At 31.3% G+C, this 23,883-nt stretch overlaps 1 protein-coding gene across 1 annotated transcript in view; it reads right to left on the bottom strand.

The window, feature by feature from the left end:
* Positions 1-2,146: 2,146 nt before the first annotated feature.
* Positions 2,147-23,883, bottom strand: part of LOC118190597 (kinetochore protein NDC80 homolog) — a 62,111-nt gene continuing 40,374 nt past the window's right edge. Inside the window, exons 9-14 of the mRNA XM_035361350.2 lie at positions 14,516-14,724; positions 11,278-11,556; positions 11,048-11,140; positions 9,377-9,516; positions 5,613-5,715; positions 2,147-2,264 (exon numbers count right to left, since the gene is read on the bottom strand). Of these exons, the coding sequence (XP_035217241.1) occupies positions 2,205-2,264; positions 5,613-5,715; positions 9,377-9,516; positions 11,048-11,140; positions 11,278-11,556; positions 14,516-14,724 (884 nt within the window). The 3' untranslated portion in view covers positions 2,147-2,204. The remainder of the gene's footprint in view (positions 2,265-5,612; positions 5,716-9,376; positions 9,517-11,047; positions 11,141-11,277; positions 11,557-14,515; positions 14,725-23,883) is intronic.

Consider the following 23,883-nt stretch of genomic DNA (forward strand, 5'->3'; position numbering starts at 1 on the left):
ATACCTTTAGATCATAATTGTTCTTTATTTCATAAATTATGGTTTCATATTTAAAATTTTGTAATTTCTGCATGCCATCTTACCAGATTTAAACTGATGATCTATAATTGGGAAATCGCCGAAGTCCCGACGAGTCCGGCTTAACGACTTTTGACTGTATTATTGTGCTATAACTATAACTGACATACAACTGAGATAACAACATGAGTGTCCAGGAATGGTACAATTTGTTCAGACAATGTTGCTGCAATCCGCATACTAATGGTAATCAAGTGCTGTCAATAGCTCTGAAAACAATAATTTCGTATTACATATTTCAAGCAATCCGCATACTAATGGTAATCAAGTGCTGTCAATAGCTCTGAAAACAATAATTTCGTATTACATATTTCAAGCTACAAACCATGCCTGAATGATTCTTCCCAAGGTTCTTTTTTCTAATTCTATTTTATTTAATAATCAAATAATGTTGATTTAGAGAAAAGTTATTTCTAAAAACTACCTGCACTATTAAAATATTGTTATTTAAGTTATTTAAGAAGCTTGGAAGCTATCTATATTTAGGAAGATAACTTCTAAAAGATTTTCTTTGAGGAACTGGTTCATATTTGCACAAATGAAGAAGCATAAAAATCCCCTGTGGTCATCTTGTTCGGCCTTGTAAGAATGAAACTTATGACGTAGTGTTTGTGTATTCAGTTAATGGTGGGCTTAAAGTGACAAGAAATAATGAACATTTGATCTAGAACCCACGGCAACCTTATGCTGAGATAATCATCTTTAATTTTTGCTCAGTATTACAAAACTAATACTGAAACATTCTCCTATATTGCCTTTTTGATTTAAAATGAGAATACTGCTCAGTAATACCTGCTTTGAGCTGATGCTTTATATACAAGTTGGGCACCTGGAATAAATCCTGCGGCAAGAGCCAGCATGGACAACAATCAGTCTATTTTTTGAACTGACATTTATCTGTACGCCCAAAAAAGTTAAATTGCTGTCAATCCATGTTTCATCGATGTAAATGATGTGAGCCCCGAGTTTCCTCATTTCGCATAAATAATTGTTCCTTCAAAATACAGTGCGAGGTCTTTCGATAAGAATTTTTCTTTTGTTAACCTCATTTCTTCCAGCGAAAATTCATTGAACGTAAAACTTTGCACAAAGAGTCTTTTTGGCACGGGAAGTCTATTTTTTGCCTCAAGACAGGCAGTAATTTCCACCTTTCTTTTCTTTGATGTAAAAGTCTTGTATTGTCTACCATATAATGCATTTGTCAAAATCGTCAATTTCGCACTTATGATTAGCAGGGCTTTTAGGTTTCTTTCCAGGTTTTATTTTCACCCATTGTTGATACTTTGTGCTTAATTTTTTTAATTGTATACTCTGATACTCCAGTAGCTTGCGATGCTCTCTTCAATTGAGGAAGAGGAACTACTAAAGAGTTCGCCGAAGATTCAGAAGTGCAAAATTCTGCGACATTGTACACAATTTGACGTACCTGAGACTTTAAACGTTGACCTTTCTTAAACTGGAAGGGCATTTTAAAATTGGCGATTAACAAAGCACTGCAAAAATCAAGCTAAATAGAAGCAAATTTGAACAAATACCAGTACAAAAGATGTAACAATGAGAATAAAAATAGCTAACAGTAATAATGCGTAAGAAAACGTGTGCAGCTGGAATGAAACCGAAAAGACGAATGATAAACTCTTTTCCCTTCAGCCAATAGTCACCAAAAACAAAATAACAATAAAGCAACCCTTGGTTCTCCCCTATTTGAAATATACTAGCCCTGTTGCTATAGCAACCGGGCGGGAGCTGTTCTTACCGCAGACAAACAGTACTTTACTAAATAACATTAGGTAAATGAAGGCAGTTAGTTGGTTTGTTCCTTAAAAAATCATATATATCTAACATATCTTAAGTAACACTGATTCATGTGGTCACCAGAATAAAGTATACTGACCTAGAGAATCTATTTTAAGACTGATATCAATAAAAGAGGAAAACAAAGCTCAGCCAAATTATGGTTTCCCCCAATGGTATATTATTGCGTACGTATTTAAATAATTTATGTTTAGTTGAAATGTTTGTTGTATATGTGATATCTATGCATATTGTATGACTTAAAAGTCATGCAGCATGTAGAATAAATATTTTAATAATTCAAAATAATGAACAATATACAGAATATACAATTATTTTCCAATATTTTTCACAAAGGCCTCTACTCTTTCTGCTATCTCTTTGCCACTGTCCTGGAAGGGAAAAAAAGTCAGTTTTTAATGGTACTCTTAAAAATAACATGAAAGTTTATTTTTAGTTTGCCTGACAACAATGTTAAGTTAATAAATTAGAGAATAAAAAAATATACAGTATATATATAAAGAGCTAGTAAATAACACAGAAAAGTAAGGTATAACAGACATTCACAGGAAAATTTGAGGATATGCTTTGTTAATTCAGTTAGTTACGAAAAAAATCTGAAAGGTTTCGGATTTTACATTACACCCAAAAGGATTGTTTTTTCAATGTTTTGTGTGTTACCTTTATTTATTAAAGTTTGATGCGAAGTTTAAGGACCTATGTGTTCGATAAGTGTATGTTAATGTGTTCAGGCTAAGGGCCTATGTTCTCGATGCAAAGTTACCCTTATTTATTAAAGTTCGATCAGTTTAAGTGTGATTTTTTTGCACTTAAACCATAAAATCCAATTCAACGGCAATATTGCAAAATAATCTTAAAATGAGCATATCTTTAGAATTTCCGATACACAGTCTCCCACACTGGAGATAAAAATGCGTTCCCCCCCAGTACAGTGTTGCCATTTCTTGCTTTGAAATTGCTGTGTTTATTAATTAAAAATTCTTTAATGTCTGACAAAATATGGAATAGATAATAAAACAAATTCCAAGTTAGGGCTTCCAGATGACCATATTCAGTGGAGGATTACATTATTCAAAATTTGATGGCTCTAGGTACCATTGTTTTATCACAATGTGAGAAACATGCATACATTTATGCAGATTCTTCATTATTTAATTTCTTTAAATGTAATACAGGGCTGTAATATTTGGTGGCAACAGTTTGAAAAGTGAATCAAAACAAAATGCCAAGATGAAATTAATAGCCCTTCTGGGCTAAAAATTGATTGATAAGTTCATTTGATTTATTTAATTATGGCTAAGTCTCGAGGGCTATCTGCCTCGCTTGTTATTAAAAAGTGTATAAAATTTCAGCAAATTAAATGTAAAAATGTTTGAATAAATTAAACTTTGTCTAAATTATATTGATATAAAAAATGTTTCTCATTTTAAATTCAAACTTTGTACATTCAGGATCTAAAAATTATTGAAGATATTACTCAAAAATTAAATTTTTTTGCTGTTTAGGCTAATTCCTTTAAAATTTAAGTACAGATTAAATTAATGAATACAGCTGATAATGAAAATAATATCATTCATTTTTTAAGTATAACAACATTACAATTGACAATAATTCTAAATCAAATAATGATTGTAAATGATAATAGATGTTCTAAAATAATAACTGAAAACTTCAGTAACATAATTTAGATAAATATGATTTTTTTTCTTATATAAGTAACTTATTTTAAATAATTAAACATTTGTTAAGTTTTTCAACATAAAATTTACGTAAGTGTTTCATCTACAATTTTTCTTCATGTAATAACCATAATGATACTGAAAATTAGTCGAAGCAAAAGAGAAGAGAGAAGTATTGCTTTCAAACTAGCAGAGAAACATGCCTGTGACCAATGTAAAACTTTATAAAACTCTATTAAAAAATCTACAACAAACTAAGGTTGCCTTTTCACTTTATTTTAAAGTACTCTTTCTTTATTTAAGCATTTATTACTCACAGTTTCATTAAACAAATCCATTGTTCATATGAGGAATGGAATCTGGAGCTTTCATATTCGTCATCTGCCAGCAGCCTCAGATTAAGGCATTTTAAGTGCCCCTATTTTGCATACTTGCTGTGATCATCATGCCTTTTACCTAGGACTCAAACCTAAGACCATTTCATAGCCAACATTTGCTAAACATTATCTCGACTGGCTTGAATGACTAGAGTGAAAATTTATCAAAATGTTTTTAATGACTAGAGTGAAAATTTATCAAAATGTGTAACATTTTGATGCCAGATAAGTTTTCTCCTTTATATGAATATGTTTATATAAATAAACATGAAGATGGTCTCAAATAACTCCAAACATATTTGTTTATTTTCAACTGTAACATAGGATATAATGCTGTCCAGGATGTCTGCATTAATACACTAAAGAGCCAAAACATTATGACCACCTACTGAATAACACATTGTGTGACTTTTGACCTCCAAAACAGCTGCAACTTGCCTTGGCATGGATGCCATAAGTTCTTGGCAGATGACTGGAGACAGGTTGTACCAAATGCAAAGTTGAGATATTCCAATATAATGGGGTTTGAACTCTGAGCTGCTGCTCCATGACATCCCAAACGTGCTCACTGCGTTAAGATCCGGCGAGTTAGGTGGAGATTAATTAGAATTCATCCTTATGCTCCTCGAACTACTCCAACACAATTCAAGACTTGCAATATGGGGCAATGTCCTGCTGGAAGATTCCATTTCCATTTGTGAAGACAGATGCCATGTAAGGGTGTAACTGATCTGCAGTTATGCTCAGGTTTGTTCTATCACAGCTAATTCTATCACCAGACGTGCCCATGAAAATGTCCCCCAGAGCATAATACGGCCACCACCAGCCTGTGTATGACCTACTGTACAGGAGGGGAGCAACTGTTTAGCCGGAAGACGGCATATCTTGACACGACCATCAATGTGATGAATGAAAAATCATGATTCATCTGGCCAGGCAACTGTCTTCCACTTATTCATGGTCCAGTCTTGATATTTCGAGTCCACTGTAGGCATAGCTGATAATGATGCTTGATCAACAGACATACATCAGTGAGACGTCTGCTGTGCAGTCCCATATCCAACAGTGTTCACTGAACTGTATGTTTCGAAACATTTGCTCTTGGACCTGCACTGTACTGTAGTGTTGGCTGAGCCACCGTCTGACGTCGATTTTGCTGTACCAAGCAGGACAATCTCTGATATTCTTTTTCTTTGATGACACATGAACATCCAACACCTTGGCATCTACTGCTGGTTTCACCATCATTTATCCATTTTACATAAATACTAACAACACAAATCGTGAATAATCTAACAGTCATGCAGTTTCAGAGATACTTGTTTCTAGTCTTTAGGCCATTACAATCTACCCTCTATCAAATTCGCTTACATCAGCAGCCCTTCCCATCACTCGCAAAAGTAAGGGCAAGAATGACTCCTTACCTTTTTCTCAGCAGCAGTTAAATACCATTCCCACTTAATCACGTGTCCACCACGTCATCTAGATGAATTCATTGAAAAACTGTGGAGATGGTTATATTGTTTTGGCTCATCAGTGTATATGAAACATAAAATGATTTTAATTCAGATTTAAACCATAAAAATGAGCAGTTTTGTATTCACAATTTTTCATCTCAGTTTTGATTATGAATTCATAAATTTAATATAAAAATCATAAGCACCTCTTTTAGTTTCAAGATATTTTTCTCATCTTTTCTGTATTTTGAAATCAGTCTGCTTTGTGTTTGCAAATAATTTTCAAGTTCTTTTTTCTTTTTTGCTTTCCTAATAATCAGAATAAAATACATGGTTAATAACAATAATAATTATCAATAAATAACCAAATATAAAATCTTATTAACATTTTGCGGGCTGCTGTTACGCTGGCGTGACTTTTGCTCACCAACAGTTATCGGCTGCTGTCACGTACGAGTGACTTATTTTTGCCAACGATGATGCTTCACATCGACGTTTGTATAGATAGACATACTATAGCAAAACATTTGACGATCAGGAAACATTGGTTTCAACTGTTTTCCTCTCTCAATTCACCAGACTGTCTACAGTCAAAAGTCATTAATCCAGACTCGTCGGGTCTTCGGCGATTCCGGATTATCGATTTTTCCGGATTATAGATCATCAGTTTAAATCTGGTAAGATGGCATGCAGAAATTATAAAATTAAAGATATGAAACCGTAATTTATGAAATAAAGAACAATTATGATCTAAAGGGTATCAAAATTTACAAAAAGAAAAAGCTTAATATTTAATTGTTTACTTTATTAAACATTTCTTTCAATGTAAGTTGTTTAAGTTGCTTCGTTTTATGCGATAATACTTTCTCTTTAATTCTATTAAACAGACATAATTTCTTGTTTAGTTACAAAGTTCCGCTGTTCAAGTCTTATAATTCCTGTGTCGAGAATACGGACTAATTTGTCAATCGAAATTTTTTCGTTTTCAATAACCTCTGTGTCACTTTCTTCACTATCGGAAGCGAATAATAATGATGAAGAACTTGATTTAAATCATATCAAAGACAGAGTACATCGAGATGAAATACTACATTTAGTAAGGAATTATAAGCCAAATAAAATAAAAACATCTGCGCTGAAGATAAGGATAGTGCTGACAGATCAACTTCCAATTCATTGCGCGCCACGTCGTCCCATCTCCCGCAAAGCAGCGTGAAATTGATAAACATATTTTGGAATGATTAGATAATCAAAAGATATGCCTTTATCCATTTTTTGCAGCAATTCCACTTTCTGTTTAATGGACTTCGAAACATACTTTCGCTTTGTAGATCCTTTACATATTAGTAAATATATATCGAAAATTCTATTTGACATAATCGAAAGTTCAAGCTTACTTTTATAAAATTGCTCTAACAGTCTGCAAAAAATAACAAGCCGGATCCAATTTGAAGATTAAGGAACAACGCAATCTGCAACGTTAACTGAATTAGATAATTTTAGCTTAGCTTATACCATACCGTCCGTTATACATAAAACACGCATGCGTAAACGTATTATGTGCATGCGCACATGCATATTCGCAGCCATAAGCCTTAAGCCATTAAGCCGCAGCCATAAGCCATTAAGGTCTTACGCGTACGCGTAAACGCCTATGCCTTCTGCGCATGCGTCAACGCGACGCATGCGCAGTAAGTTTGTAGCTTTGAGGTCCGGATTATGGGTGTCCGAATTAATGACTTTTGACTGTATTACTGAAATCTTTTTTCGTGGACGCTTGTTTTGTTAGTTTGAGACGCTGTCTTTTGCTGCCTTCAAATATCGGAAAGTTACGTTAGATTTAAAGATATCCTTCAAAATGGTCTTCGATGAGGAAATATATGCTGATCTGTTATCAGAAGAGGATAATTGCTTTGATAGCGAAAGTGATTCAGACAGTGGGAGTGATATAATTGTGAGACGATTCAAAAATAGAAGACCAATAATTAGTGAATCTGAAAGTGATGAAGAGAATTCTGTAGCAAATGATTGGTCAGAAGTTGATTTTAAACCTAACTTTCATGCTTGCCTGGAACGGTTACAGGTACCATACACACCAGATATATTATCAACTGTGGAATTGTTCATTGGGGATGATTTATTTAATTTGTTTGCCACACAAACTTATATCATAATTAGCAGAATAATGATAACAACAATGCATCAACAAAGAATACAGCTTGGATTGATACAAACGTTGTAGAAATGAAAAAACTTTTGGGGCTTGTTATCCTAATGGGAATAGTAAGAAAACCAGAACAAGATGATTATTGGTCTACTCACCCTGGATTACATACACCTATTTTTGGGAATACTATGCTAAGGAACCGATTTCGGCAGTTATGGAAGTATTGGCACTTCAGTAATAATGAGCATTGCCAAGAAAGCTTGATAAAATAAAACCAGTTTACTCGTACCTGGTAGAAAAGTTTAAAAAAATTTATAAACCCGAGAAAGAATTATCGCTGGATGAAGGTATCATTCCATGGAGGGGTAGGCTATCTTTTCACACATATAATCCTGCGAAAATTATAAAATATGGAATTTAATGTATGGTGTGTGAGGCAGCATCTGGTTATATATGCAATTTAGAAATATATTGCGCGCAAGGAAAATCGCTAATTGCGACAATATTGTCCGTGTTATCGCCATATTTAAATTTATGGCACAATGTATATATGGACAACTATTACAATAGTTTAAAGGTTGCAGAGGAGTTACTAAAGCATAAAACAAACATCTGTGGCACAATTAGAGTAAGCAGAGAAGTGCCAAATTGTTTAAAATCTGCTACATTGGAAAAATAAGTCAATGGAATTACGTAGAAAAAGGAAAATTATGTTACAAAAATGGAATTCGGCTAAAAAATTGATAATGATGATTTCTATGATACATTCAGCAGACATGGTTGAATGTGTGAGTAAAAGAACCAAAAAGAAGTGCATTAAACCAATTTGCATACAAGAGTATAATAAATGTATGAAAGGTGTTGATCATGCCGATCAATACCTATCGTGTTATTCCATGCTTCGCAAAACAAAAAAAATAGACAAAAAAAAAAAAAAAAAAAAAAAAAAAAGGTTTTATATCTCATAAACTGTGCAGTACTCAACGTGTTCCAGATATACATAAAAAATTCTGAAAATCCTATTAGATTCAAACAATTTTTACTAAACCTTGCACTAGCATGGATTAATGGGAATAAAAAGGAGCAACAATCAAGATTGGCTGCTCAATGTGATAAAAGATTGCCGAGGTTTGATCCACCAGGCAGACTTACTACGGACATGAGAAAACATAGAATAACACGTATTAGTGGTAATGGGAGAATTCAAAACTCGCAAAGGGCCTGTAAAGTCTGCACTGCCGCCAAGAAAAGAAGTTCCACTGCATACATGTGTCCTTCCTGCAACGTTTCTCTGCATGTTGGAAAATGTTTTCAGAATTATCATACTAAAAAGAACTATGGATCCTAGGAGTTAAATTTTTTAAATAAAACATTTTAGTACTAATTAAAAAATATAATTGGAATAAAAATAGTGTAACAGTTATTTTAGTGCTTTCTTTAATAATAATTATATACCAACTACTTATGTTTTGAAAAATTGCGTAAATATCATCGTTGGCGAGCAGTAGAACCTGTGTGAACCGGTGGCAGCGTAACAGCACTTCGATAAATGCATGGCCTGCAATGTGTTAATTTATTACAGAAACCATAGAATAAAATTTAAGATAAAACTATTTAAAATATAAGTTACATTTAATAAGAAATGGTCTAAAACTGAACAGGAACTCATATTTCTACTATAAAAGGAACTTACAAACAAAAACATTTACAGTTAAATATAGCTATAAGAATTTACACATAAGAACATAAATTATGGTTAAGTATAATTATGCGAATTATGAATAGATGTATAAATATATTTACAAGGCTTTCAGATCTATGAATTCTTTTTCAGAATCTCGACATAACTTTTCTGTCTCCATCTTCTCCAACTGAAGTTGCTCAGACATTTTAACAAGCTCATCCAATTGAGCTTGAAGGACTGCAATTTCTTCTAAAGCTTGCTACAAAGATAAAAATAAAATAGTTATAGTTATGAATTTAAAAAGGGAAAGTATATGATAAAGATGCAAAATTTGAAACATGGTTTAAAATTTTCCATATAGGTAAATGCATGCAAAGTGGATATAATGATTTCAGCCAGACTTGATTTGGTTAGAATTACAACTCAGGAATGTTAATTTCCTTTTTAAAAACTGAAAGAGCATAATGGTTTTTAAGCTGCATTTATTTTTCTTACTTTTCTTCTCTGAAACAGTATAACAAAAATTATCTAATAATAGTGAGTTTCTTATCTCTTCTTATTGTGTAAAGTTATCAAATAATTTTCCCTTATCTCCACTGTAAATTACACAGACAAGTCATTAATTGATTAAGGCAAACCATGTGAGGATTATTTGCCTTACAGGAGAGCTATCTTCCACAAAAATTAAGGGAAAATGGTTATATGCACATTTTACATGAAAACCACGAAAATGCTTATGCAGCCAGCTCTTTCATTAAGAATCAACCTTGGGTCAACTATCAGTCTTCAGCTATTAGCAGTCACCATTGATAAACCTCAAGAGAATAAGTCCCATATGCAGTTAAGAATAAAGGCAGGAGTAAGATACTAACAATTAATACCAGTTTGGTAGAATTAGTTCCTAAATATTTTAAATCTGGTGAACTACTTGTTAGAACTGAATATGAAGTTTTTAATTTAAAATTGAAAATATATATTTGCTTTATACAGAATACAGTTATAAAATAAATATGATTTTTCTAACAGCTTTCTTTCATAGGTGACAAAGTTAATGGCTAGTAATGAATGTGAAATTAAAATATAGTTAATTAAAATATAGTTAATACTGTTTGGTTTTCCTTTTATAATTATTTAAAAAATATTTTTTCTTAATTACTGCATAAAAACAAGTTAAACAGTCAGATGTGTATAATCAGTTCTACTAAATAACAAAAATTTTACAAATTAAGAAATATTTCATTTTACATTACATTAGAATGGCAATAAAATTGTAACGAAAATGAGAAATGGCCAGAAAATATTAATCTAGAAACATAAAAACACGGGGGGGGGGGAAATTCACACAATTCATTCATAAAAGTGTTCACACACTTATGCTAAGAAAAATAACTTACTTTTCCAGCATATGTTAGTAAAAAATACAAATTACTGTACAACTGTTATTTGCTTTTCTAAATATTATATTTTATAAAGATAAAAATACTGAAATCCAGGAAATACTACATTTAAGAAGATGTTTTATTATTTCTAAAAAGCAAAATTCACATAGTTTTTAGCATTAAATCTAATAGAAAATTTGTTCAATATATTTTAAAGTACAGAGTGCAAAATACATATAGAAACAGCAATGAGACAAAATAAAATCCTGCTGAAATAACGGGTTGTAAAATATGATTGAATTTTGTCTCCTGTTAAAAAGGTAGTTTCAATAAAAAGTTTATTTAATAGATTAATTTGGTCACAGGTAAATCTTGGAAATTAACACAAACATCATCAGTAACTATAATTACTTTTTGTTCATTACTATATTCCCGCACTGTTTGGTTTTCTTCTGTAGATGCTACTTTCAAACTTGCTGACAAACCAGATTTTATCATCAAGATCTGCAAAAGTTAAAGAGTAACAGTTTGATACAAAATACTCATAGCAAAATGCAAATTCTCATAGTAACTATTAATTGTCTAAGATCTAAGATAAGATATGATTATCTTTCAATAAAAGAAAGGAATATATACTTTACTTCATTAAGTCGTTGACTTATGTTTGATGATAACGTTTTGCATATCATATTAAAATTGGCAAGCTTTTCTTTAGCTTCAAGCAAAGTCTTCATCTGAAGTTTTTGCGAAGAGTGATACTGACCAGGCAGCATTTTACAGTTAGGTAACTGAAAACCAGCAGTCTCATATAATGCTTTTGCTTGTGGATGTTTTACATTCTTTAATGGAGCCAGAGCCGTTTTTACCATTTGCAGATTTTGATCATATAAGTTATTAAATTTTTCACAAAGTTCTGAGGTCTAAAAGGAAAAAATAAAATTTCTATTAAATGTAAGGAATATGAAACTTGCATTACGTAGGGTGGTGCATAATTAGCTTCATCATTTAAATGGTAATTTTTTTTTTTAAACGTTTGTGTAGTCAGCACTTAGAAATTTTATGATGGAAAGGATACAAAAGGATAGAAACTGTTCCATTTTATGTTGAAAATCAACACTCTATAATCAACATGATGAACATAGAATGGTTTCTTTAATGTTTGCAATATGTTTAGTGTTTCCAAAATTGACCAACTGGTTTAATATTTTCAGTGAAAAACAATGGTGAATAACATTCTTTTGAGAAGAATTTTTGGCAATCATATTTTTAAGATATTGATCATTGTGATCACCAGATTTCATGGCTGTAGATACTTTTCTCTGGGACTACTTAAAGAGAAAGGTGTACGAAAATAACAACCAACTATGTAACAGCTTCATACAAAATTGAAGTTGACAATGGTCATCATTTGCCAGCTGTTACTTTTTAAAACACAATGTAAACATATTATCTTGAATTATGTTTAACATTAAGAACAGATAAAATTAGGTAAGATTAAAATAAATAATTTTTGAAAAAGTGTTATTCATTATTTAAATTATAGCATTCATTATGCACCCCCATATATATGCAATATATTAACTCTAACTAATTGCTATAATTAATAATAAAGTAATCTGTTTCACAAAAATCACTTTTTAACCAACTTCCAATAAATATAGAATGGAAAATAGGATTAAAGAATATCGATGCTATATTTTAATGTAATTGTAGAGGTTTATATATATATATATACACACACACACACATATACTTTGAAGAGCCAAAACATTATGACCACTTACTCAATAACGTGTTGCACAACCTTTGGTCTGCAAAACAGCTGCAACTCACCTTGGCATGGATGCCACAAATTCTTGGTAGATGACTGCAGACAGGTTGTACTAAATGTCTAAGCAGAGGTCACACAAAGTCAAGATATTCCAATATGATGTTTGAGCTCTGAGCTGCTGCTCAACTACATCATAAATGTACTCTATTGAGTTAGATCCTCGAACCACTCCAATAAAATTCGAGCCTTATTCTCCGATTCTTAGATCAGCAGCCTTTTGTATCACTTGCAAAAGTAAGTGCAAGAATGACTCCTTATCTTTTCCAGCAGCAGTTCCATACCATTCCCACTTAATCACATGCCCTCCACGTCATCCAGACAAGCTCACTGAAAAATGTGGGGATGGTCATAATGTTTTGGCTAGTCAGACTGGAGACAAAACCACAGCAAATACGTTACTGATGTTCTATATAAAAGTTTCATTTACACAATTTATAAAATGCAATTGTCGAATTTCTAAAATGTAAAGGAGTGTTATTTCTTGATTTTTGGAATAACATTCATTATTAATTTAGGAAAAGAGGGCTTTCAAATCATCAAGATGGAAAGTAATATATATTTTGGAATTCCTTAATTGTTGACTAATGGAATAATATTTAAACTCCCTGAAGAGTCGATCAAATATCATTTAATTGACAATAAATTTACTTGTTTATTTTAATTTTAATATGCTTACTTGCAATTTTGCTTACAAAAAGTTTTTGCTGTAAGCTTTAAGCAGTTAATATTTTTTCCCTCAATACAATTTAGTTTCTCAAAAACTTTATTAACTTTCTAAATTTTGTTCTAGTAGTAATAATTTAATTCAATTATTATATATATATACTAGCATTTTCTCAAAGCTGTTTTTTTTTTACTAAAACATTTATCACAACAAAACCCTAATGACTTTTAAGGACCATACAAACCCCGTTTAAAAAATAAAGTTAGCAGTACTGTAGAATGAAAGGACACTCTGCTCCCAACAGTTTCTCCTTCTCAATTCTTCCGACTTTTACGCATGCACATCATTTGGCGCTTTGGTAAAAAGACAGCGAATTTTACTTTGGTTATCAGTTGTGGTAAACATTCTCAATCAATCAAGATTCTTCCCTTTAGTTATAGTACTTTTATGAGTCGTGCAATTCTTCATTACTGCTGTTTAGTAAAATATGCTCAGACAAAAAAGTGGGGACTGCATATTCTGCTATTTTTTAAACTTAAAATCAACACTTTCGCTGAGTAATATTATGGATGGAAATGAAGATGGTGTTATCTATAAGGCACTTGACACCAATGTTAATGATAAAACGGAGGACAATGCCATGTACTTAGATCAGTTAGAAAAGACTTTCCAGTATTTCTAGAAACTTATGAGTTGGATACCAATATTAAGAGTTTTAAATAATGTTTATTAGGATGATTTTTTAAAAATAATACTTTTCAAATATTTAACCTATAATAGCATTTTCTATAGTTGAATTATTTTTTTATTATTTTGAACTTGTATATAAGTTGACTCATCAAATTTCAGAATTTGCTAAAAATTTCCCGTTTACGACACAGAAACAAGTAGTAACTGTAAAGTGTAGCATTCATTGCAATGATAATTTAGTCTTTTCCTCTTCCATGTACAAAAGTTTGGAATCTGTCCTTCTGGCTTTTTCCTTAGATAACAAAACAATGAAAAATACTCTATTTGCATTACTTTTTCATACAGTTTAAAAAAAAAATGGAAACACAATAAAAATCATATTTATATCATGGCACTGCATCAACTGTGAAATAATCTTTAATTGCGCATTTCAGCTGCCGTATTTTACCACACTACAGCCTGTTCTTGCTTTCTGCATCTTAACTTCTACGAAAATGAAGTTGAAAAGGAAAGGGACACAAGTAAAATAAATCTTCAAATATTGAATCATTGGATAGAAGGGTATGGATGTAACTGCATATTAAAACTTTAATCTATGTTTCTATTTTTATTTCCCGGCTTTTCAGAGTGTAGTTAAAAATATATTCCTTTCATTATACCGTATAATAAATATACAAGAACTTTCAAATCAAACCTTGTCAAATCCTTGTGTGTGCTGCATCTCTAATTCCCAACATTTATTTTGAAGTTCTTTTAAAATTTTATTTTTATTTTGTAGCTTTTCTACTAATTCCTTTTTCTGTGATTCGAAATAGTTCAACTGCATTCTCCCATCATATCCTTGCACTTCATAGACCTTTTCTTTTTCATTGACTTCAGCCTTCAGAGTTTCCAGTTCTGATTCTAAAAATAAACAAACAAATAAAAACTTAATCTAATCTGACTCACAGACATACAGAAAAATTCTATCAAGAGATAAGCAAAATTAAAAACACCTCTTATATATGAAAACCTTGGGAACCTGGCTGTTGCTAAACCACAGAAAAGGAGGGGTGGAATCAACCTGTACGGGAATTATATATGTGCCAGTAAATTTAGACTGCTACGTTTGTTAGCTCACAACACTTACAAACTGTATTATCAAAAGGTAGAAAAAAGCTGAGCAAAATTCTCTGAGGGTCAGGCTTGTATTTTCAATCACTTTGAAATAAGGCCTTCATGTGTAGCTTCTTAAAGTTGGAAATATTTTGCTGGTTGGAGAAGTGGAGTGTTGTTGGGAGGAAGAAACTTGACTTTTATGAACTGAAATTCTTTCAGCAAGGAGAAGGTCCAAGTACAGATTTTTAACCTTAGCACAAATGATAGCCTCCAACACTGAATCACCTTTTAACTACTTCTCATCAATCCACACGAATAACAGTTTCTAGGAGTTTCAGATGGTGCTTGGATGGTAACTTTGGCCACATCAAGTTTCTTAATTTCTTCTTCAGAATAGTGCAGATCATCGATGTCGAACGGTTGTAAGTTTTCACCAATTCCATCACTCTTACACCACGCATATGTTTATCTATGATTTGTTTCTTAATTTTAATTGCTATGGCTTCCTACTTTTTCTTTTCAGCACTATCTGAGGCAACAATCTTCTTCAATGCATCATGAAATAAGCATGTTCACATTAAATGTAAAAAACAATTAATGCAAAAGTGCACAAACACGTAGATTTAAAAACACTAAGTGATCTGACGAGAGAATTGCCCGAGCTGGATCGGGAAATGCGCCACGCTTACCAACAGCCTGGCTCGTTGCTTGTCAATGCTCATATTTAGAGATGAATTTTCCACTGATATTTTCCTCGCATCTCGAATTTCTCGTATATAGAGGTGCTCATATCTCGAGGTTCCACTGTATATGACAAGAGAATTTTGTAAGATTGAACAAACTATTTTATAATGAATGGAAACATTTAACATAAATAAAACTGCACACCCACTAGCAAAATTATTTCCAAAATATTTTTTTATGTTCTTAAATTGAAGCAAATTTAAATAAAATACATTGGTTTGAAATATCCTGTTGGTAAAATTTTGCAGGAATTCATTATCCAATCTGTGTAAAATAATATAAATCCAATCCATTCATGTAATTTTAATTTTCTACACATGAAGAAAAAGCTAAATAACATTATTAATAAAATTTACCTACCTTTTTTTTAGAAAAAAAATTATACTGTTAAAGTTCATTTTTGTTAAAAATTATCTGTGCATGTGCACAATAACACCTGCTGATAAATTAATTAATTCATGCCACAGTAAAATTGTTTGTTTGCGTCCAAAAATATGTACGTATTACAGGCACTCACAGATTATATGAATTACACTGCATTTATTCAACATATTTGATGCCAATATTTTAAGATAACTACAGGGTAATTATAATTATTGCAATTTCAAAAGGCTGTAAAGTAAGAACCATTGGTTAGAATGATCTAAAATTTCACCTGAATGCAGGAGAAGACATTAACTTTTGTTTTGCTTTGTTTTATTTTATTTATTTATTTCGTTTTATTTATTTATTTATTTATTATTATTATTTTATTTATTTATTTATTTTTTTTTGTTGTTTGTTTGTTTGTGAAAGAAAACTTCCAAAATGTATCAGCAGATCTTGCTGTACTCCTCAAACATGGAAATGTTCTTCACCAAAGAAAAACAATGGTTAGCTAGGGGAAAATAACAATTAAATTGACAATACATAATTGAAGAATTAATGAAATATGATGATAAGGAAGTCCCAAAACAAGCATGTATGACTGATGCAAAGGAATGCTCAATATATTCTGGAACAAATTTAAATCACAAAATAACATATCCCACAATAGATCTTAATGTATCGGTAGTGATGATGTGAATGTGATGCATAATGCATGCTTTCGAGTGAGCTAAGTTTACTGTCTGACTACTGCACACAACGTTTTAGCTATCCCTAAAGACAGAAATCATAAGGGTAAAGGTAAGGCAAACATGGTGACCGAAAACGATGGTTGATAATCCTGTTGTCTGCAAAATGTGTTCAGAAGCTACTTCACTGGTACTGCAATGTGCAGAGAAGCACAGTCTTGCTTAAAAATTGTGCTATCCTCACACTTATACTAAAGTTACTAAAGTGCCAGAATGGATGCAGTAAAAAAAAAAAAAAAAAAAAAAAAAAAATCATACAGTGATGGAACATGTAACAGGCCTACTGGACATATCTCCTTGAAAAGAATGGTTTAATGAAAGAATAAGAATAGAATAGGTTAAAGAATGGTCACAAATAACACTGCCAGAAACTCACACTGCACAGATCCAGAATGAAAAAGCAAGGTTGCACAGAGAACAGATATTAATTCACCCATATTCTGTAATTTTGCATAATGAGAATACTTAATAGATGGACATGGACTTTGCCTGTCCATAAAATGTTACATGCTCATCCACTCTCCATTTCTATCTGAACACGAAATTATAGAGTGAAAGCTTCTTGCTGTGGCAAGTCAACTGAAAGTAAATCATGAACACAGGTAATTTTGCATGGATAACATTGCAAGTCCCAGTGCAATATGCCTTCCTACATCACTGCTCATTTCCTGCAATGCTTTAGCCTAATGACATCGAAGCAATTGCTTTCCTAACTCTAGCAAATTCCAGGCCTAATGAACTGGTTCTCTTCAGATTTTAAAATCATCTTCCAAAGGTAATTTGCAAACACTAGATCAGAACTTGAACTTTTCATACAGAATTTTCTAACAGCAATCACCCAGTGTGATAATCTTCAGTAACAGACAAAGATTCTTCAGGGACCGTCATGAAAATGAACTTACATGCAGAATAACAGAGTAATTTAATGTGTGGTGGTGTGCAAATTAATTGCTAGCAGCTAAACTTTTCCCTTTTAGCAAGCAAAACTCCCTTGTTTGTAAAACACAGTTCCCTCTATCGTGCATTTTGAAAGTACTTTTTTACCCTTTGCTGAATAAAATTTCATTGCTTCGCATACGTTCAGGTTATTACAATCAGTGGATCTTACTTAACAGCATTTTGGAAATGGAACTTTAATCAACTGCACAATCTATCAACTGTAAATAGACTGGTGTTCAAAATTAGAAAATAATTTAATGATAATTCCTAAAAAGGACTAAATTTTTTTTTACTCAGTAACAGAATATTTCAAAAATTGTAGACCAAAATTTATACAGGCATATTACCTTGTTTACAAGATGAATAATGTTAATAATGTTGCTGCTACCAAACATACTTAAAATATAACTATTTTATGGGGTATATGACTCTTTTAGCAGACATGCATACTTCAGAACTTCTTTTCATACAATTAATTAAAGTCAACTTCTCTGGAATATCGAGATATAGAAGATTCTAAAGAGGGAGCTGATGTACCGTAATCTGCTAACTTAGTACATTACAAACATATTTATTAGAAATGACGTCAATTGAATGTGATGGGCAAGCCATTTGGACAATACCTAATGATGTTCAGCACAGTCATCCATGAACCAACAATATCAGCTTGCATCATCTCTAAGCAGGTGGATGCACTTGAGAATGCAGAACCTCATTTACATAATATAGCTGCCAGTCTTGAAATATGAAAAACAGATGTTACGCGGCATGATTTCAAAATCATCAGTTGACTTAACTTTACCTTACAATGAAATTCTAGCCACTGAGTTATAATATAATATTGCTACAGATTTATAAAAATTTAATTAAATAGTCTAAATTCCATTTTAGAAGGATTTTTATGCATTTTTACTGATAAAATCTTAAGTAAGAAACAAGAGCTATTACTTATCCAAGAACTTTTAAATGTGACAAAAATAAAATTAATAATTAATGTACATACATTTGTGTGGATAAACTTAGTAATGTACCATTTACTGATGAATACAGAATTAAATACAAATAATAATTAATTAAACACTAGCTGAATTTACATAAAAATTTTCACAAATATTTATAGTAGGTTAAAACAATTTAGATCTAATAAAAATTATTAATAAAAGTCATGCTGGAAATCGTAGTAAGAAACAAAAATGTTGCTGCCATAATTTTTTTAAGAATATGTTATCAAAAGCTTCTTCATGGTATTTTCTTTTTTTTTCAACACTTAATAATTAATAATTTTCCTAGAGCTACATTTAGAAGAGATTATCTAAATTGTCCTTACTTTATTCACTTGATTGAATACCTGTTCATGTTCATGTATAACAGCAAGGAATAGTTAAAACTGACACTGCAGTATATAAAAGCCTTGAATATTTTTGCTTACTGCCATGATTGCCCTGTGAGTACAAGGGAGACTTGTGCAAGGTTGCATTTCAGTGCCAGCATAAAATATAATTTGAAAATTAAAATGTAATCTATTTCAAGAAATTTCTGTTTATTTAGCATATTAAATAAAAGTTTAAGCCTACGTACACATAATGGCATGCCATTCATTATACTTCTGTTCTTCTAGTTTTAGCTGCTACAAAATTTTTAAATAGATCTTTATCTGAAATATCCATATTATTTTCTATTGAAATCATTGACAATTCAGTAATATGCTCTTCTGACACTGGCAATCTCAAATAATTTTCCGTTAATTTCTGCTTTGTAAAATTACTTTTCCCAGTAGCTATTTATTTATAGGTAATATTGAATAGGAGCACAGTTCTATCAGGGTTGGTACACATTTCTGCACACGGAAATTAAGTACTTTTAAAGACCATTAATGAAAAAAATTAAGGGCTTTTGAGCAAATGGGAACTGAATAAATTCAACTGAAGATATTATCTATGCCTGAATTTCACTTTTGTAATACCATCCTAAAAATAAAAAAAATCCCTAAGTAGTATGCATTATTAATAAACATGAATTAATTAACATAATTGTTAATAAGTTTGAGAATAAAATAAACTTTATGCAATTTATCAAGTAGCATTAAATATTTTACACTTGTAATAGTTGGTCATATTTGAAAGAAGAGAAGTGACATTTACGTTTTACTAACAGTTAGCTTTATGTTGATTTTTTTATGTCTCATTTTGTCACATACTTGGTCAGTCTAGAGGTTTAGTAAATAAGCAGGTAGATTTTTTTTGTCAAACTGCATAGGTTAAAATAAGAAGTAAGATCATAATCAGCATGATTCATAACCAAAAGACTGAATGTTGTCACTGTTGCTGCTTGTCTAGAGAGAGAACTGCTGATTAGAACAAACCTGAAAGGCCTGATGTAGGCAAGGTTTGCAAGTGTTGAAAGTTAGTTTGAGGCAGTTAGTGTCATAGCTTCATGTACACTTCCAGGGGTTGTTACCCAGTTAATATACTTTAAGGTTCCAATAAGCAATTAAAGCACCAGAAGTGATAAGTTGTTTTGTATTATTTTAAATCTCAGTAGATGCATGGAATCTGTTTTACTTGAATTTTTACATTTTTATATTTTATCTTGTGACCACAGTGAGTATTAATGAAATGCAATAACTCGCTTTAATATGTAGAGATAATTTTACAGGGTAAGCAGTTAGTTATAAATAATTAAATTAGGTAGTTTGATAACCTTAGTCATTATGGATTTACATGACCACTACAGTCAAAAGTCTTTAATCAGGACGTCTGCTACAAATTTTCTGCATAAATGCGTTTACGCATGCGCATTTAATGTATAACGGATGGCATAAGCTAAGCTAAAATTATCTATTTCAGTTAATGTTGCAGATTGCGTTGTTCCTTAATCTTCTAATTGGATCCAGCTTATTATTTTTTGCAGACTGTTAGAGCAATTTTATAAAAGAAAGCTTGAACTTTCGATTATGTCAAAAAGAATTTCCGATTCTGGAGCTGCTAAAGGATCTAGAAAGCGAAAGCATGTTTCGATGTCCATCAAACAAACAGTGGAATTGCTGCAAAAAATGGATAAAGGAATATCCTTTGTTTTTCTAACTATTCCGAAATTTTTTTATCAATTTCACATTGCTCTGCGCGAGGGGGGAGGGGAACGTTGCGGCAAGCAATGAACTGGAAGTTGATCTGTCAGCACTATCCTTATCTTCAGGGCAGATGCTTTTATTTTATTCGGTATATAATTCCTTACTAAATGCAGTATTTCATCTTGATGTACTCCGTCTTTGATATGATTTAAATCAAATTCCTCATCTTTATAAATATCACGAATACACATCAAATAGTTTTCTGGTTACAATTTTCTAATTTCGACTATGCGTAATGTATGCCTTACGCATGTGAGCATTGAAAGAAATGTTTAATAAAGTAAACAAATAAATATTAAGCTTTTTTTTTGTAAATTTTGATACCCTTTAGATCATAATTGCTCTTTATTTCATAAATTACAGTTTCATATTTTTAATTTTATAATTTCTGCATGCCATCTTACCAGATTTAAACTGAAGATCTATAATTTGGAAAAACCAATAATCCGGAATCGCCGAAGTTCCGACGAGTCTGGATTAAAGACTTTTGACTGTATTAAATTTTATTTTTTAACAACATTTGTTAAAAAAGCCCTATTAAAATCAAAATCTAATCAAATTTCACATTTAAAATACATGTAATTTATGACACAAATTCTTAAACGATATTAAGATAATTACAGATTAATTAAGATATTAAGATAACAACAGTCAACAAATATTTATCTGTCATTTTAATTTGAAGCCTTCCCAGACATTTTGGCTAGTTTAGATCGATTTCCTTCTCTTTTAAGCATTTTTTTCTAACAATTAGAGATTTGTCTCAATATGCAAACAAATGCTCTCGCTAGTTTCTGCATGCTTTATCTCCTAACTTATCAACCTCTCCACAATGTACCTATGAGAGTTTAATTGATCTGATAAAAGTTAAATAATCAAAAACCTCCAACAGTTGTGAAGTGTATTATCGCTATGCCTGAAATTAACTGCAATATGAGACAAAGGTTTAAATAAGCCTCTTATTTATAAAGAACTTAGAACATAAAGGCATGTTCTGATGCTAACAAAATCAATTACAGCTCACGGTGACGTAATTAAACAAGAACAGTCAAATTCAAATTAATAATATGGACTAGTGGTCAAAGATTATACAATTTAATTTTAATTTAATCTGGCTCAATAACTCTATCATATGAGGAAATAGAAATGGGAAATTTACATAATAATAACTGCACATATCTTTGAAGAATAATTTCCTTTATGTATTCAGTTCCTTTCTTCAACGCGTTTTCTTTTCATTTTAGGATTTTTGGATTTAATTAAGGATTTCTGTTATTCTAAAAAACACTAAATGCATTTAGAATGTACAGGAAAAGCAGCTAATTTTATTTCTTTAGTAATATGAACATTCAGATGCAATATAAAATATATATAGTAAAGGCCGGTTACAGAGCTGATGTGGCAGAATTTCTAGAATTTAGTAACACACCGAACAACAAAGTCTAGAAATGGCAAAACTTTTAAAATTTACTGCAAGCATTGGAAGCAGAATTTAGAAAGGCACTAGGCAGCAGAATTCAGGATCCACAGAGATTGCATCAGGTGGGAAAATGTCTAGTGCCAGCTATGTGTATGATGCATTAAGAAATATTTGACGAATCTTTTAAATTGTAAGTTTTCAATTTCTTTATTAACAAAAAAAAAAAAAAAAAAAAAAAAAAAATCCCTTTCTATAATGCCAGCCCATGTGATAAGATAAAAAGCATTTTTGATATTTTCCATGCTTCTGTCTAGTGTAAAGTAGAGAAAATAAATAGAAGATAAACATGTTAAGATTCTAGTATCAGAAGTAAAACATTCAAATATTATGTTTTCAATGTTCTTCCAGATGTTCTCCAAAAATTAAGAAATTCATTGCAAACTTTCTGTAAAATACATCCATTACGTGTTGATACCATGGAGACATTTTCCATTTTGTCACATATTTCTCGAATCTTTTAGAATTGTGGGTCTATAAATTTTGCCTTCAAATACTTCTAAACTTTAAAAGCTGCAATGTCTAAAATCCTTAAGAAAAATTATCCCTACCGTTTCTGTAACAGCAAAAAGCCAGAAATATTTTGGAAAAAAATAGGAGAGAAAAAGTTTAAAATTAATTTTATACAGAAAACTGATGCACATTCTGAGAATTTTGAATATCCTGAGACAGTTACATGGGAAAAACTCTTACGACGAAAAAATTAAGAATAAGACATTTTTAATTAATTACATAGCTAATTTTGCTTTTGCTAAGAGCTGTTTCGTAAATTGTGCTTTATAGCATTATACCTTGTTTATTTTTCAGATTTAAAATATTGTATAATAAGTTGCCAAAATGAAACTTTATAATATGACACCGAAAAATAAAATTTTTTTATTTTAATGTTATTTTTTAAATATAATTTCAATACATTACCATTATTTTAATGAAATTTGTCAATACATACCTGCCAACCTCTAAAGATAAAAATTCAGAAGAACACGAAGAATTAATATCATGCTTTGATATTAAAAAAATAACAATTTATACAAATAGAAAAAAGAAAAGGTACTTTTCCATTTTGCCGGCGCAAGCGATAAAGTCGCCAATAATGGTACAACCGATGCCAAACGGAATATTCTCGCTGATAACCTTTTACGTCTCATTTTCAAAACAAGTCGCAGCTTTTTCCTATCAGATTGATTCTTTCTTTCAATACTGGCACATAATTTTATACAATTTTTATCAGCTAGTTCAGTTTTATGTCTAAGGCCATTTTCGGTAATTAAATCAATTAGGATGCAATCATAGCGCTTAACCGAAGCCGAAACTATAGAAAAGGTAAAGTCAGGGGTTAAATTCATTAATTCTAATGAAAATGCATTAGCGAAGTAAAGCACTGCAGTTTTACATAATTTCTGAGTAAGCTATTCGTACGAATTGAAATATTTCTTGCATTTAAACTTGTGTTCCAAATTAAGATTTAACTCGAAATTAATGTAGAATACAGATAATTACTGAGAGCATTAGATTTTTGTACAGTAGTTTACGTGAGATGAGATCGCTTGGGGTCACGT

This window comes from Stegodyphus dumicola, chromosome 5 (genome assembly GCF_044657685.1).
Source record: "Stegodyphus dumicola isolate Sdum_Otavi_A_Nest chromosome 5, ASM4465768v1".
Classification (NCBI taxonomy): Eukaryota; Metazoa; Arthropoda; class Arachnida; order Araneae; family Eresidae; genus Stegodyphus; species Stegodyphus dumicola.